Raw genomic sequence first — 17,704 nt, 5'->3', positions numbered from 1 at the left:
CTGTGCCAGGGCTTTGATAGTGTTAAAGTCCACCTGGACAGATGTGAGGACAGCCTCGCTGCCTTGAAACATTATAATACCAAGGATTGTGTTGTTACTGTCTCCATTCTCATGTATGGTGATCTGCCTGCCACTACAGATACCTCTATTTTTAGAAAATGTGTAATGCTTGCACATTGCTGTGTGCCAGCTATTAGTGCACTCCGTGTACAGCAGCAGGTTGGTCATGACTTACCTGTCTTGGATCTGAACATAGTCTGCTGTTAGAGACTCAGGATTAGTCATTAAAAGTTTATGTTTGTGTGCCTTTTTGGCTGCCGCACTCTTCAGCTCTTTGGGATAGGAGAGGAGGAAGAGGGGGAAGGGCTGCTCCGCCCCCCCCCCCTGCTGCTGTTGCTGGCTCAGAAAATGGATACATTCTGTCAACTGTCACTTTCCCACTGTCACGCTGTCACTCTGCTAGTCAGTTAGCTTAGCAATGGATCTTAGCTCTTGCAGATTAAAAAAAACAGGATTACATTTTTTGTAAAGTAAAATTCAACTTGTTCCTGAGTGGAGTAGGAGCCTACCTTTGTAACCGTTGTTGTTTTGTTGTTGTTGTTGTTGTTGCTGTTTTGTTACATTTCTTTCTGTCTTAGGTTTCCTGCTCTCCTGTTAGCCTGATCCTGATAGTTGCAATAGCTGGCTAGCAGTGGCTCCCAGTTGCTAGCCAGCTGATCTGCCCCTTTCTTTGGAAAAGAAAAAGGCTGTTTTAGCAAAGGAAATATAGTGTAAAAAAATATATATATATATATAAAAACTTCAGGTTCCTCTCTGGGTTTGTTGAGTTGTTTTCAGAAGATTTTGGAAGTCTTTCTCATTTAAAAACAGATAGATTTGACTTTAAATTTCAGGAGCTCAAGTAGTGCATGACTGCTCACGATCAGACATCTTATCTCTCTTAACACCTTAGTATGTCCCCATGTGGACAAGAAACTCTTCAAAAAAACAGCTGGAACACTCGAACAGGAAAACAACAATGTCAAGGAGATGGCAACACATGCAAACTTGCCTGGGCAACAGTAAAATTTACACAAAGATCTTCTCAGCACACCTCTTCTTCTTAGAGTGAGTGATAGCAGTCCAACCAGCATCTCTGATCCTTTTCATTGTGGTCAACTTTAATGAACTCCCAGGTGATTTAGGAAAGGCAGGACTCGACTTATAGACATTCAGTGTGCGCCGTTCAGTAGGGAAACTGGGTTCAGGTGCATCTGCAAAGATTAAGAGATCATTGTGCTTGGAGCTGTCAGATTTGTGATCAAGCTCCAGGGTGTTTTTCTGCCAAGGAACAGACTTCTCAACAGAAAGAGGAGTTCTAACTCTGTAGGTCTTGATCTTTGATGTTGCTCCATTTATGCTTATGCACCAATATAGAGTTTTAGGGTTCCATTGTGAATTCCACTCATTTTTGGAGTTGCTGTTGTTGCAGGAGTGTTGCTGTTCTGTGTTTTGGTATTGGTTTCATCAAATAAGTCCCTCATTGTAGTTATTTCTTTGGGAGGGTCCAAACAAAACACCCCCTTTGAGTTTGTCTTTATGTACCCTGTTTCTGCTTTTTAAAACATGTTCAGAGTTTGAAAATCTTCCTTCAGTCTGTTCAACCCCTGTAAGTTTTCCTTCTTTGTCATCTCTTTGGTCAACTCTTTTCTGAGATGTTCATTTTCATTCTTCTTTTGTGAGAGCTCCAATTCCATAGAAGTTGTTCTACTGAGGGCCGCCTCCTCATTCCTCTTGGTTTCATTAAGCTCTGCATCCTTCTCTTCAATCATCTGGTCATACTGACTCTTGTGTTTTTCCATCAACACAACCATTTTTGCTATCCTGTGTCGACAATTGAGTTTTGCATCTTCCATATTCTTGACAGCCTCTGCAGTTTTAAGTTTCAACTTTTGGACCTCATTTTGAAGCTCTGTAGCAAAGGATGATTTGGCCCTCAGATTTGCAAGCAGTAGTTGATGCTCTTCATCATTCTGTTTTTTAAGCTCATTGGACTCCTCTTTGAGGTTGTTGATCTCCTGTTCAAGTTTACTGGATCGTTCAGTCTCCTTTGCCATTTGTTTCTTAAGCGTTTTATTCTCTTTCAAGCATTCCTCTTGGGCCTTAGATTTAGTACCAAATCTTGTTTTAAGTCTGGACAGCTTTGACTCCACTGTTTTTATCTGCTTTTCTTTTCTTTTCATCTCTTCTTGCAAATGTTCACAATTTCCTGCAATGTTTTTCTGTAAGTTCTCCATTTCTTGACATTGCTCCTGGATTCTGGTGTTTAGGGAATGGGTTTGTTCTCATAAATGTTGGTTTTCCTCTTCAAGTTTCTGAATCTCCCTTGTGATCACAATTATTTCTTCTTTACCTGCCTTCAGGTCTTCCTCAAGTGCTTTCACATTAGAAGAGCCCTTTGCAATCTCGTGAATTGCATTCTTCTCAGATTGCACCTTGCTGAAGCTTGACAGCAATTCTTGGCACTTAACTTCATACTGCTCAATGTCCGTTTTCAGTTGTTCCATCTGAAAATCACATTATTTTTTTCCCCAGCTCGACTGATAACTGGCTCTCGATCTCCTTCACTATAATCTCTGCCATTCCCTCTCTCTCACTCTCTCTCTCTCTCTCTCTCTCTCTCTCTCTCTCTCTCTCTCTCTCTCTCTCTCTCTCTCTCTCTCTCTCTCTCTCTCTCTCTCACACACACACACACACAGACATACACACACAGTCACCATAAATCAGGTTTTGTCTCCCATCTCTGGGATCTATATGTTTTTTTCTCAGACATTCAGACCAGTTTATGCATTATTCTCACTCTCTCGCTCTCTCGCTCTCTCTCTCTCTGTCTCTCTCTGTCTCTCTCTTGGTCTCTCTATCTCTCTCTGGTTTTGTCACCCATCTCTGGGGTCTGCATGATATTTCTCAGACCTTCAGGCCGGTGTTCAAACTGTAGGCCTGCTCGGAGGTCAGTAGCAGTTGTTTTGATGTGCTTGATAATAAATGGGTGTAACTTGTGTAGAGATGACAAAAATATGATTTGGTTAGTGTGGGGAGGGGTGCTGCTTCTTTGTTTGCACTACTTTTTTTAATGAAGTAAAGTCACACTTGTTTTAATGTGCTTTTGACACGTCTTTTTAACGCGTCTATATGACGTGTATTTCCATGGAACTTTATTTTAAAAGTCATAAATACACATTTTAAAAGTGTTCATGGTGTGTAAATGTAACATATGATTATTCAGTTGTTAAGATGGCATTACATTTGGTGAAGAGCGCATTATGACTTGTTTAGGACTTGAAATTCAATGTTTCGGACTTGGGACTTGACTCGGGACTTGCCTGTCTTGACTTGGGACTTGACTCGGGACTTGAGTACCAAGACTTGAACTTACTTGTGACTTGCAAAACAATGACTTGGTCCCACCTCTGCAATGATACAACACAATATGACACAACTATATGACACAATATAACAACAATATGACAAAATGATGTAATACGATGATATGATGCGATATAACACAAGGACATAACAAAACCATATGACACAACGATATGACACAATATAAAACAACAATATAGCACAACGATATGACATCATATAACACAACGATATAACACAAAAATATAACATAACGGTATAACGCAACGTGACTGCCATTTCTCTCCAACATCCCAAAAACCTTAACAAACTGTTAGCATAACACACATCTCCAGGTATATAACTGTTAGACACCTAGCATAACACACATCTCCAGGTATATAACTGTTAGACACCTAGCATAACACACATCTCCAGGTATCTAACTGTTAGACACCTAGCATAACAAAAATCCCCAGGTATATAACTGTTAGACACCTAGCATAACACAACTCTCCAGGTATATAACTGTTACACACCTAGCATAACACACATCTCCAGGTATTTAACTGTTAGACACCTAGCATAACACGCATCTCCAGGTATATACTAACTGTTAGACACCTAGCATAACACACATCTCCAGGTATATAACTGTTAGACACCTAGCATAACACACATCTCCAGGTATATAACTGTTACACACCTAGCATAACACACATCTCCAGGTATATACTAACTGTTAGACACCTAGCGTAACACACATCTCCAGGTATATACTAACTGTTAGACGCCTAGCATAACATACATCTCCAGGTATATAACTGTTAGACACCTAGCATAACACACATCTCCAGGTATATACTAACTGTTAGACACCTAGCATAACACACATCTCCAGGTATATAACTGTTAGACACCTAGCATAACACACATCTCCAGGTATATACTAACTGTTAGACACCTAGCATAACACACATCTCCAGGTATATAACTGTTACACACCTAGCATAACACACATCTCCAGGTATATAACTGTTAGACACCTAGCATAACACAACTCTCCAGGTATATAACTGTTAGACACCTAGCATAACATACATCTCCAGGTATATACTAACTGTTAGACACCTAGCATAACACACATCTCCAGGTATATAACTGTTAGACACCTAGCATAACACACATCTCCAGGTATATACTAACTGTTAGACACCTAGCTTAACACATATCTCCAGGTATATAACTGTTAGACACCTAGCATAACACACTTCACCAGGTATATACTAACTGTTAGACGCCTAGCATAACACACATCTCCAGGTATATACTAACTGTTAGACACCTAGCATAACACACATCTCCAGGTATATAACTGTTAGACACCTAGCATAACATACATCTCCAGGTATATACTAACTGTTAGACACCTAGCATAACACACATCTCCAGGTATATACTAACTGTTAGACACCTAGCATAACACACATCTCCAGGTATATAACTGTTAGATGCCTAGCATAACACACATCTCCAGGTATATAACTGTTACACACCTAGCATAACACACATCTCCAGGTATATAACTGTTAGACACCTAGCATAACACAACTCTCCAGGTATATAACTGTTAGACACCTAGCATAACACACATCTCCAGGTATATACTAACTGTTAGACACCTAGCATAACACACATCTCCAGGTATATAACTGTTAGACGCCTAGCATAACACACATCTCCAGGTATATACTAACTGTTAGACACCTAGCTTAACACACATCTCCAGGTATATAACTGTTAGACACCTAGCATGACACACATCTCCAGGTATATAACTGTTTGACACCTAGCATAACACACATCTCCAGGTATATAACTGTTAGACACGTAGCATAACACACATCTCCAGGTATATAACTGTTAGACACCTAGCATAACACACATCTCCAGGTATATACTAACTGTTAGACACCTAGCATAACACACATCTCCAGGTATATAAACCACAAAACAATACGCTGCATCTTTGGTGATGCTATATTCCAGCCATTCAGCTTCTACTGAAACTCCTTTGCTGAGTCCCAAACGTCTGTGACCGGTATTGTTCTGCCCATGCCAAGGTAGCTTATGTGTTTAAATTGTTTAGCTTGTGTAGTAGCGCCCCCTGTGGTAGTTCATGTACAAGTTCGTTTCTTGCTTGTTTACTTGCTGTGTGAGGCCTCTATGCTATCTGCCTAGATCCTTACCGTAACCTGTTACGTTTATCCGGTTATTATGTTTATCACTTAATACTGTTTCATAATTCTGATACCCTGTCTGTATCATGCTTGCAGTGTCACAAGATTCTCAGTAAACTTCAAGAAAATCAATAGCCTTGCTGTGGAGTTTTTTTGTTGTTTTTGGAGTGTTTATCTGGTTGGACAGTTAGCGTCATCGGCTAACGAGGCCTACACAGTGAAAAGACAGCAACATGGCCAGCGGTGGACACGAAGACAGTCATCCTGTGGAGCTACGCGACTCTTACAGCTAAGTGGCTAGCACAAAGACATTCACACAGCTAGCTTTACTCTCTTGCTGATATTAAAGACACAAAGTCATAATGGATAATTACAACCAGTATATGCTCTGGAATGTTTGCAGATAGTCCCAAATTGCCAAATGTAGTCCTCCTGATGTACAGCAATTCCTCACGGTTGTATTTCCATAGACACGATGCTTTTCTGACATAAACCATAGACAAATGTGCAAGACACAGCAGCAGAGCAGGAACTGGGGCAAGCCTCACGGTGGCCATCTTGAATATTAGATGATGTTGATGAACGAAGAAAATGAGAGAGAGAAGGTTGGATGATGTGGGGATAGTGAATCGGGAAGTGCGGTGGATTAGCAAGGAGGGAGTGAGGTCAGCTGTGAGGAGGATGAATATTGGAAAGGCAGTTGGTCCTGATGAAATACCTATGGAGGCATGGAGATGTTTAGGAGAGATGGCAGTGGAGTTTTTACCTAGATTGTTTAACACAATTTTGGAAAGAGAGAGGATGCCTGAGGAGTGGAGAAGAAGCATACCGGTACCGATTTTCAAGAATAAGGGTGATGTGCAGAACTGCAGCAACTACAGAGGTATAAAGTTGATCAGCCACAGCATGAAGATATGGGAAAGAGTAATAGAAGCTAGGTTAAGAGGAGAGGTGATGATCAGTGAGCAGCAGTATGGTTTCATGCCATGAAAGAGCACCACAGATGTGATGTTTGTTTTGAGAATGTTGATGGAGAAGTATAGAGAAGGCCAGAAAGAGTTACATTGTGTCTTTGTAGATTTAGAGGAAGCATACGATAGGGTGCCGAGAGAGGAGGTGTGGTATTGTGTGAGGAAGTCAGGAGTTGCAGAGAAGTATGTAGGAGTGGTGCAGGATATGTATGAGGGAAGTGTGACAGTGGTGAAGTGTGTGGTTGGAATGACAGATGGGTTCAAGGTGGAGGTGGGATTACATCAAGGATCGGCTCTGAGCCCTTTCTTGTTTGCAATGGTGATGGACAGGTTGACGGACAAGATCAGGCAGGAGTCTCCATGGATGGTGATGTTTGCGGATGACATTGTGATCTGTATCAAAAGTAGTGTGCAGGTTGAGGAGAGCCTGGAGAGGTGGAGGTATGCACTGGAGAGAAGAGGAATGAAATTCAGTAGGAGCAAGATGGAATACCTATGCACGAATGAGAGGGAGGACAGGATGCAAGGAGTAGAGGTGACGAAGGCATTTGAGTTTAAATACTTGGGGTCAACTATACAAAGTAACTGGGAGTGCAGAAGAGAGGTGAAGAAGAGAGTGCAGGCAGGGTGGAGTGGGTGGAGAAGAGTGTCAGGAGTGATTTGTGACAGAAGGGTACCAGCAAGAGTTAAAGGGAAGGTTTATAAGATGGTTGTGAGACCAGCTATGTTGTATGGTTTGGAGACAGTGGCACTGATGAAAAGACAGGAGGTGGAGGTGGCAGAGTTGAAGACGATAAGATTTTCACTGGGAGTGATGAAGAAGGACAGGATTAGGAAGGAGTGTATTAGAGGAGCAGCTCAGGTTGGACGGTTTGGACACAAAGCAAGAGAGACAAGATTGTTATGGTTTGGATGTGTGGAGGAGAGATGCTGGGTATATTGGGTGAAGGATGCTGAGTATGGAGCTGCCAGGGACGAGGAAAAGAGGAAGACCAAAGAGGAGGTTTATGGATGTGGTGAGGGAGGATATGCAGGTCGCTGGTGTGACAGAGGAAGATGCAGAGGACAGGAAGAGATGGGAATGGATAATCCACTGTGGTGACCCCTAACGGGAGCAGTCGAAAGTAGTAGTAGCAGTACCTGTGATGATGCGAAAGGAAAAGTATAATAGAGCAAAGTAGAGAGTAAATTTAAACTCTAACAGAACATTCAAATGTTTATTTTCTTGCAACATTCCAGATAAAACTGTTGATGAGAAAACATTGCTGGTATCACAACTGTGATTTTTCTCCCCCTTTCAGGGTACAACATAGACTAGTCATTCTTGCCAGTTGAATTACGATGTAGCTCAGCGATATCATCCACCATTGATAATATTGGACATTTTGGGTAACTTTTAACTTGAATTTTTGTTTTAAATTCCAAAGAAATGGTATAATTGGGTTAAATTTGACTTGGTGAAACATGTCTGACACTGATGTTCAGTTGTACCATATTTTCTATTGTAAAGCTGAGCCCAGCAATGGCATATGGGTTTTGGCATAAATGGCATATATCCACAAAATCGACATTGAAGCTGGTAAAATGATATAACCAGTAAGTACAATGGCACAAACTATACCGTTAAGCTCCAGGCTGTAAAAAAATGAAATTATCCTTGAAGAAAAAACTGTACCTGACTGCTCTGGGGCACTGCTGATTGTGAAAGGGTGCCACTCATACTTGGCAATGTCTGGGATGTTGATGTAGACATAATCCCCAGGTTTAAAATGAAAGAACTGGGGCCGTTTGATCACCAGATGAGTCACCTGCAAATAGCCAGTCAGACGTTTTTTTAATATATAAAATCAGATATTCATAAACAGCATTGACTGAAAACAAATGTTTTGAATATGAGGAAATCTTATACCGCTACTAGTCTGCCACAGAAAAGACAGCATATTGATATTTGTGGTTCAAAGGATGAATCATTTGAGTTAGAATTTAAATCACAGTGAAGAAAATCCAAAATACTATCTGATCCATAAAAACGTTTGAATCCAATTCAAACAGAAATAACACACATAATTCCATTTTCTGAGTCCAAATTATGTCGAAAGCCAGAGATGCTAGTTAAAAAGCCATTTTATTTGACGTTGTATTCTGACAACAAATTGTATTCTAACAATGAAATTAGTTCTCTGCATTTAACCCATCCTATTGTACAGGAGCAGTGGGCAGCTGCAGCATCCGGGGACCACCTCCAGTTCTTCTTTCCATTGCCTTGCTCAGGGGCACAGACAGGAGTATTAACCTTAACATGCATGTCTTTTTGTCAGTGGGAGGAAACCGGAGCACCCAGAGGAAGCCTACGCAGACACGGGGAGAACATGCAAACTCCACACAGAAAGGACTTGGGACGGGCTGGGGTTCGAACCCAGGACCATGTGGGGCAACAGTGCTAACCACCATGCTGCTCACCGCCTAGTTAGGTTAAATAGAATAGTTGTCAGCGATTTTAGGTTAGGTGCCAGTGAGGGTGAGTTAATTTTGCTTGAACGTACCTTGGATGGCAGTAGGTTGACTTCTACAATATAAAGCCCGCCTATGTGAGAGACAGCAATTCCCACCATCTTCTCCAGGAGGAAGACCAGTCCAGGTACGACAAACCACTTCCAGAAGTTGGCACAGTGCACCACCAGCAGAGACCACACCCACACATAGGACAAATGTGACCAGTAGAAGACCTGGATTCAAGTCATCAATTCATTATATCATCAATTCACTGTACAGATGACTGAGATTGCATTTAATAAAAATGTCAATTGTAGTATGTAATCAAATATTCTTGCTGTGAAAAGAACTTTAAGGTTATAACCCATACAAACTGACAAACAATTTAACAAACAATCTCAGGTTTGGACCCGGGGGAATCTATACAAGTGTGAGGATGACTTAAAGTTGTCTGCCATTGCTGGTTTGGTGTTTGTGTAGCACTGCACATCATCAATCACTGAAAATAATTTATTGCCACGGTCCGCTGATGCTAACAGTACATCACAAACATGAAAAAAAAAAGTTTTATCTCTGGAGTTCCTTGGGTGCCACTACCAAAATATTGAACACAATGAATTAAGGTTTCACCTGGGTGCTTAATGTATTCCTGCTGCACCATTTTCATGGGAGGCATGCTGCTCAAAGGAGACATGTATATATAGGCAGTGGTGCTGCTATACTTGCAGTTTATTTGTATACAATGTCAAGGTAAACCCACAACCACAACTGTCCCTTGCTGCTCATTTTGGGGGAAATGGTGAGTGTGTAACAGCCCTGTGAAGTATGTTTAGTCAACAGCAGTTCACTTCCTTCATGTTGACTGAACTGCGCTCATACCAAATGCTACCTGTACTGCAGTTAATATGAAGAAGACATCAGATTTTTTCTGAACAGACTCAAGACTGCTTTTTGATGTGAGCCCAAGTTTGAAAGTAACTGTCAGGGTAAATGAGCTGAACTCTGCCCGGATTCCAGATGCAGCCAGCCAGCCAGCCCACGTGTGAAAGCCAGTTTAACGTCTTGTCAGTCCACTTTCTTCCCTGCTCTTCTTAAAGTCAGTCTGTGTTTTTTAGGATTATGTCTAGATTAAACGTAGGTTGTATGAATGGTATTGCTAAATAACAACATGCTACTCTGAACAGGTAACAGTAATGAAAAACGTACATCACGTGATCTATGTTAATGGTAAATCTTTGTTGAAGAGGCATCATTCAATAATACAATAAGTACGAGGTCAGTGCTTATTGCCAATATCAATTAGAGGCACAATATTATTGCAGCATGATTCTGTATGATTCTGCATGGTTCTGTATGATGCAGCATGATTCTGTATGATGCAGCATGATTCTGTTATGCAGCATGATTCTTTATGATGCAGCATAATTCTGTATGATGCAGCGTAATTCTTTTATGCAGGATGATTCTGTATGATGCAGTATAGTTCTGTGTGATGCAGCATGATTCTATATTATGTTGCATGATTGCGTATTATGTAGCATGATTCTGTTATGCAGCATGATTCTGTATCATGTAGCATGATTCTGTATTATGTAGCATGATTCTGTATTGTGCAGCATGATTCTGTATGATGCAGCATGATTCTATATGATGCAGCATAATTCTGTTATGCAGCATGATTCTGTATGATGCAGCATGATTCTGTATGATGCAGCATGATTCTGTTATGCAGCATGATTCTGTTATGCAGCATGATTCTATATGATGCAGCATGATTCTGTATGATGCAGCATGATTCTGTATGATGCAGCATGATTCTGTATGATGCAGCATAATTCTGTTATGCAGCATGCTTCTGTATGATGCAGCATGATTCTGTAAGATGCAAAATGAGATTCTGTATTATGCAGCATGATTCTGTATGATGCAGCATGATTCTGTATGATGCAACATGATTCTGTATTATATAGCATTATTCTGTATGATGCAGCATGATTCTTTATTATGTTGCACAATTCTGTATTATGTAGTATGATTCTGTTATGCAACATGGTTCTTTACGCAGCTTGATTCTGTATGAAGCAGCATGATTCTGTATTATGTAGCATGATTCTGTATGATGCAGCATGATTCTGTATTATGTTGCATGATTCTGTATTATGTAGTATGATTCTGTTATGCGGCATGGTTCTTTCACACAGCATGATTCTGTATTATGCAGCATGATTCTGTATTATCTAGCATGATTTTGTTTTATGCAACATGATTCTGTATGATGCAGCATGATTCTGTATTATGTAGCATGACTCTATGATGCAGCATTATTTTGTATAATGCAGCATGATACTGTATGATGCAGCATGATTCTGTATGATACAGCATAATTCTTTTATGCAGCATGATTCTGTATGATGCAGCATGATTCTGTATGATGCTGTATAATTCTTTTATGCAGTATGATTCTGTATGATGCAGTATAATTCTGTATGATGCAGCATGATTCTGCATTATGTTGCATGATTGTATATTATGTAGCTGGATTCTGTTATGCAGCATGATTCTGTATCATGTAGCATGATTCTGTATTGTGCAGCATGATTCTGTATTGTGCAGCATGATTCTGTATGATACAGCTCGATTCTGTATGATGCAGCATAATTCTGTTATGCAGCATGATTCTGTATTACGTTGCACGAATCTGTATGATGCAGCATGATTCTGTATGATGCAGCACAATTCTGTTATGCAGCATGATTCTGTATGATGCAGCATGATTCTGTATTACATAGCATTATTCTGTATGATGCAGCATGATTCTTTATTATGTAGCACGATTCTGTATGATGCAGTATAATTCTGTATGATGTTGCACGGTTGTGTATTATATAGCATGATTGTATGATGTAGCCTGATTCTGTATTGTGCAGCATGATTCTGTATGATGCAGCATGATTCTGTATTATGCAGCATGATTTTGTATTATGCAGCATGCTGCTGTATTATGCAGTATGATTCTGTTATGCAGCATGATTCTGCATTATGTAGCATGATTCTGCTATGCAGCTTGATTCTGTATTATTTAGCATGATTCTGTATTGTGCAGCGTGATTCTGTATTATGTAGCATGATTCTGTATTATGCAGCTTTATTCTGTATTATGTAGCATGATTCTGTAGTATGCAGCATGATTCTGTATTATGCAGCATGATTCTGTTATGCAGCATGATTCTGTGACATTCCACATCTCAAGGACCAATCCGCGATGCCAGAAGTCGGCACGCCCCGTCCCTGCCTTTGCCTGCCGCCCGGCCTGCCTGGCACCCTACCCCAGTGCTCATCCCTGTATGTGGTGGGTCCACGGGGTGCTGGCTCCATGTTATTTTTTTGGGGCTGGGCCCGACCGGGCCCCATGGGCCAAGGTCTGGCCACCAGTTGCTTGCCGGCGAGTTCCATTCTCAGGTCTGGCTCCAGGAAAGAACCCCGGTTTCCCTTTTCCGGGCGAGGTGCTGTAACTCTGCTAGTGTAAATTCAATGGTTTTTTTGGGAATCACTCTTAGTATGGCCCCTCCCCTGGGACCAATTTGCCTTGGGAGACCCTACCAGGGGCTATTGCCCCCGACAACACAGCTCCCAGGATCACCGGGACACACGAACCCCTCCACCATGTTAAGGTGAAGATTCTCGGAGGAGTATGTTTTGGACACTCGGGTGAAGAGAGGAGCAGAGTTGTCAACTGGTCACCACCTGGTGGTGAGTTAGATCAGATGGCGGGAAAGAATGCCAGACAGACCTGGCAAACCCAAATGTGTAGTGAGGGTGAACTGGGAATGTCTGGCGGAGGCCCCTGTCCGTGAGGTCTTCAACTCCCACCTCTGGAAGAAGTTCTCATGTATCCCGAGAGAGGCTGGGGACATGGATTTTGAGTGGGCCATGTTCAATGCCTGTATTGTAGATGTTGCAGGCAAGAGCTGTGGTGAAAAGGTCATCGGTGCCTGTCGACGCAGCAACCCAAGAACCCGCTGGTGGACACCGGTGGTAAGGGAAGCCATCAGGCTGAAAAAGGAGACCTTTTGGACTTGGTTGGTCCAAGGATCTCCTGAAGCAGCAGACAGGTACTGGGAGGCCAGAAGGGCTGCTGCTTTGGTAGTCGCGAAAGCAAAAACTCGGGTGGGGTGGGGGGGGGGGTTTGGCGAGGCTATGGAAGAGGATTTTCGGTTGACTTCAAGGAAGTTCTGGCAAACCATCCGGTGACTCAGGAAGGGGAAGCAGGGCGGGCTTGACTCAGGCTGTGTTCAGCCAGGGAGGGGAACTGTTGACCCAGACTGGGGATGTTGTCGAGCAGTGGAAAAAACACTTTGATAAGCTCCTGAACCCGACTAACATGTCCTCAGGGGAAGTCCCACCCATATCCCTGGCAGAGGTCTCTAATGTAGTAAAAAAGCTCCTCGGTGGCAAGGCGCCGGGTGTGGATGAGATTCGCCCTGAGATGCTGAAGGCTCTGGACATTTTTGGGCTGTCTTGGTCGACATGCCTCTTCAGTGTCGCGCGGAGGTCGGGGACAGTACCTGTGGAGTGGAAAACTGGAGTGGTGGTTCCCATATTCAAAAAAGGGGACCGGAGAGTGTGCTCCAATTATCGGGGCATCACATTGCTCAGCCTCCCTGGGAAAGTCTACTCTAGGGTGCGCGAAAGGAGACTTCAACCGATTGTCAAACCTCAGATCCAGGAGGAACAATGCGGATTCCGTCCTGGCTGTGGAACAACAGACCAACTCTTTACCCTTGCGGAAGTGCTGGGGGGGGGCATGGGAGTTTGATCAGCCAGTCTACATGTGTTTTGTGGACTTGGAGAAGGACTACGACAGTGTACCCCGGGCACTCTGTGGGGGGTACTGCGGGAGTATTGGGTACCGGGGCAGTTGCTACAAGCCATCCGGTCCTTGTATAACCAAAGTGAGAGCTGTGTCCGCATTCTTGGCACAAAGTCAAACATGTTTTCGGTGGGTGTCGGACTCCGCCAAGGTTGTCCCTTGTCTCTGACTCTGTTTGTGATATTCATGGACAGGATCTCAAGGTGCAGCCAAGGGTGAGGAGTGTGTCCGTTTTGGGAACTTCAGAATTGCATCTCTGCTCTTCGCAGATGATGTGGTTTCGTTGGCTTCATCAGAACGTGACCTCGGGCATGCACTGGGGCGGTTTGCAGCTGAGTGTGAAATGGCCGGGATGAGAGTCAGCACCTCCAAGTCTGAGGCCATGGTTCTCTACCAGAAAATGGTGGATTGCTCCCTCCGGGTTGGGGATGAATTGTTGCCTCTGGTGAAGGAGTTCAAGTATCTCGGGGTCTTGTTCACGAGTGAGGGTAGGATGGAGCGGGAGATTGACAGGCGGATTGGTGCAGCATCAGCAGTAATGCGGACGTTGTACTGGACTGTTGTGGTGAAGAAGGAGCTGAGCCGGGAGGCAAAGCTCTCAATTTACCAGTCAGTCTTCGTTCCAGTCCTTACCTATGGTCATGAGCTTTGGGTAGTAACCGAGAGGGTGAGATTGCGGATACAAGAGGCTGAAATGAGTTTCCTCCATAGGGTGTCTGGGCTCAGCTTGGAGATAGGGTGAGGAGCTCGGACATCCGGAGGGACCTTGTAGTAGAGCCGCTGCTCCTTCGCATCGAAAGGAGCCAGTTGAGATGGTTCAGGCATCTGATTAGGATACCTCCTGGGTGCCTTCCTTTGGAGGTTTACCGGGCAGAACGCACTGGAGGGACTACATGTCCAATCTGGCCTGGGAATGCCTTTGGATCCCCCAGGAGGAGCTGGAGGGCATTGCTGGGGAGAGGGACGTCTGGCGTGCCCTACTTAGCTTGCTGCCTCCGTGACCCGACCCCAGAGAAGCGGCTGAAGATGAGATGAGATGAGCATGATTCTGTATGATGCAGCATGATTCTGTATTATGCAGCATTATTCTTAGTAGTTTTTAAAAAAATTTATTTCTGATTTTTCCCTTTTTCTCCCAATTTAGTGGCCAATCGATCCCTATTTTAATTCAAACACCCACCCTCGTATTGCATGCATTCGCCAACTGCATCTCTCCGGCCGGCAGTCTCGAAGGAGACGCCTCGCCACTTTCGTGACAAGGCGACTCCAGGCCGAACCACTGTTTTTTCCGACACACCCAGAGACGCATTCATGTGACGAACACAAGCCGACTCCGCCCCCCTACCGAAGACAGCGTTGCCAATATTGCCGCTTCATCGAGTCCGGCCATAGTCGGATCTGACGAGACCGGGGCGCGAACCCCGGTCCCCAGTGGGCAACTGCATCGACACAAAGCCGATGCTTAGACCGCTACACCACCGCGGACTTATTCTTAGTAGTTTGACAGTAGCAACACATTAGAAACATTGTTAATCAAATACTGATAGAGCTCAGTCTACATAATCACAAGAAAACTCCAACTACTCAACTGCCCTACAAACGCACATGCACCCACACACACACACAAGCAATACATGCAAATACAAACACATACATAATCCCCATGGCCCCTACTTCAAAGTGTCCACTGCGTCGTACAACTGTGCTGGAGCAAAGCACCATCAGCCAAATGATACCCTGCAGGACCACTCCAGTCACTGAAGCTGTGCCCTTCACCCAGCCGATGCCAGGCTGCGTGGTCAGCAAGTAGTCACACAAGCTGTAGTTAGTGTGCTCTGTGAGGTGGACTGGGAGAGAAGCAGAGTCAGCTCACTGAGCTAGAGTACGTGATATCGTTGTTTAAACATGGTTCACTGGCTAGTAGTGATGCATGCGTCAGCTCCGGAGCGACCCGAACCCACTCGCAGCTTTAATGGACCCACCCAGAATTGAACCCGCAATATTAGATTAGATTCACCAGCTTTGGTTCACTCTTTTCCCGGGGCCAGAGTCTCAGAAATAGAGAATAATCTTGGGGTGCTGGCATCACGGAGGGAGAGTCAGGGAACCCAGACACACAGCACCACTGCTTTCAGCAACATTGTTATTCATGTCGGCATCAATAATGCTAGGATGAAGCAATCAGAGATCACAAAAGTCAGCCTAGTCAGAATGCTTGAGTTTACCAGAGAGACGTGTCGGCATCGATTAATTGTCTCTGGTCCCTTACCTGTGAGGAGTAATGATGAGATGTACAGTAGGCTTACCTCAATGAACCGCTGGCTGGCTCGTTACTGTAATGAGCAGGGATTCGGCTTTGTTGATAATTGGCCTTCTTTCTGGGGCCGCCCTTACCGGCTGAAAGCGGGTGGCATTCACCCCACTGGGGACGACGCCGCTCTTTGGTCTAGCAATATAGATAGCTGTTCACGTTTAGTTTGACACAAGGGACTTATCATTCAGCAAGTTGCAGGTGATTAGGGAGCCTGCTAGGTCTAAATCTAGTGCGGATGGGGGGGCTCAACTAGTTTAAACTGCTAACATGTAACATTGTAACATTTTAACATCTATTTCAGCTTCTCTGGTATATCCTCTGCACCATTGCACTTTACTGCCTCTAATTTTGCCTCTATAAGTCAATCCTTGTGAATATATGTGAAGATTGTTGTGTTGTAGTGTTGTTATTCTATGTTAAGTACACAGAGAGCCACAAAACCGGAGTGAAATTCCATGTAGGTGCAAACCTACATGGCCAGTAAACTTGATTGTGAGTCTAATTCTGATTCTGATTAGTAAATAAGTTCAGTCAGGAAATTTCTCATAGTATCAGACTGACAGGTTGGTCTATTACATTGAGACCGTCTCCCTACCCTGCTGTATTGCTCCCTAGATCTCCTCTCCTAAGTGTGTGAATCACAATAATGTAATAATCATTCCTACCACTGGTAGTTGTGAAATGTGCAACGAAGTACCTAATCTACAGAACCAAACATGTTACCTCTATCCTCCCTACGCCTGAATCTTTCTCTCTCCTACCCCCTGACACTGCTACTGATCTTCTTCTCTCTACCCTCTCCTCTTCTCTGGACAATCTCTGTCCCCTCACCTCCAGACCTGCACGCCCAACTTCACCTGCCCCTTGGCTGTCCGACTCAATACGTACTGACAGACGGAGCCTAAAGGCCCAAACATACTCGGGCGGAACATACGCGGAGCGGACTCCGCCGGACTAAAAGCGGACGTCCGCAAGCCCTGTGCGCGCAAAACTCAGATTTTACGACCGCGATGATTCCGCGCCGCGCACAAGTGTCACGCAAAAGACTGCTCGGCATGTATTTTTCACATCGACCTCCAATAAATGTGACACCGATCTGCATTTTGGATTTGCCTCCATCGCGTGGTGGAACAAAGAAAGCTGGAGCGTCTGATGATGGAGGCGAGCTTTGAGGAGAGACTGGCAGACGAGGTGCGAAAGTATCCACACCACCGTCTTTTCAGTTTATTTTCTTGTAGAGCCAGCAGGCAGAGCATCTCTTCCTTGTCGTCAGTGTCGGACGTCATGACAGAAGAGTGTAAACAACGCGCAAGAATTGTGGTTAATGTAGTGTTTCACGGACAGTTTTACAGGAAACTACAACACGGAAGTGCGCTCGACTATGGAAGCCCAAATGACTGCGGACATTCCTCGCGGAGTCCGCTCCGCGTAC

At 43.8% G+C, this 17,704-nt stretch overlaps 1 protein-coding gene across 1 annotated transcript in view; it reads right to left on the bottom strand.

Annotated features, from left to right (window-relative positions):
• Nucleotides 1-17,704, bottom strand: part of nox5 (NADPH oxidase, EF-hand calcium binding domain 5) — a 93,701-nt gene that overhangs the window by 54,838 nt on the left and 21,159 nt on the right. Inside the window, exons 7-9 of the mRNA XM_056282232.1 lie at nt 15,633-15,791; nt 9,139-9,321; nt 8,271-8,403 (exon numbers count right to left, since the gene is read on the bottom strand). Coding sequence (XP_056138207.1) covers nt 8,271-8,403; nt 9,139-9,321; nt 15,633-15,791 — 475 coding nt within the window. The remainder of the gene's footprint in view (nt 1-8,270; nt 8,404-9,138; nt 9,322-15,632; nt 15,792-17,704) is intronic.

This window comes from Lampris incognitus, chromosome 6 (assembly GCF_029633865.1).
Source record: "Lampris incognitus isolate fLamInc1 chromosome 6, fLamInc1.hap2, whole genome shotgun sequence".
In the NCBI taxonomy this organism is placed as follows: Eukaryota; Metazoa; Chordata; class Actinopteri; order Lampriformes; family Lampridae; genus Lampris; species Lampris incognitus.
This window is presented reverse-complemented; position numbering and strand designations above follow the sequence as displayed.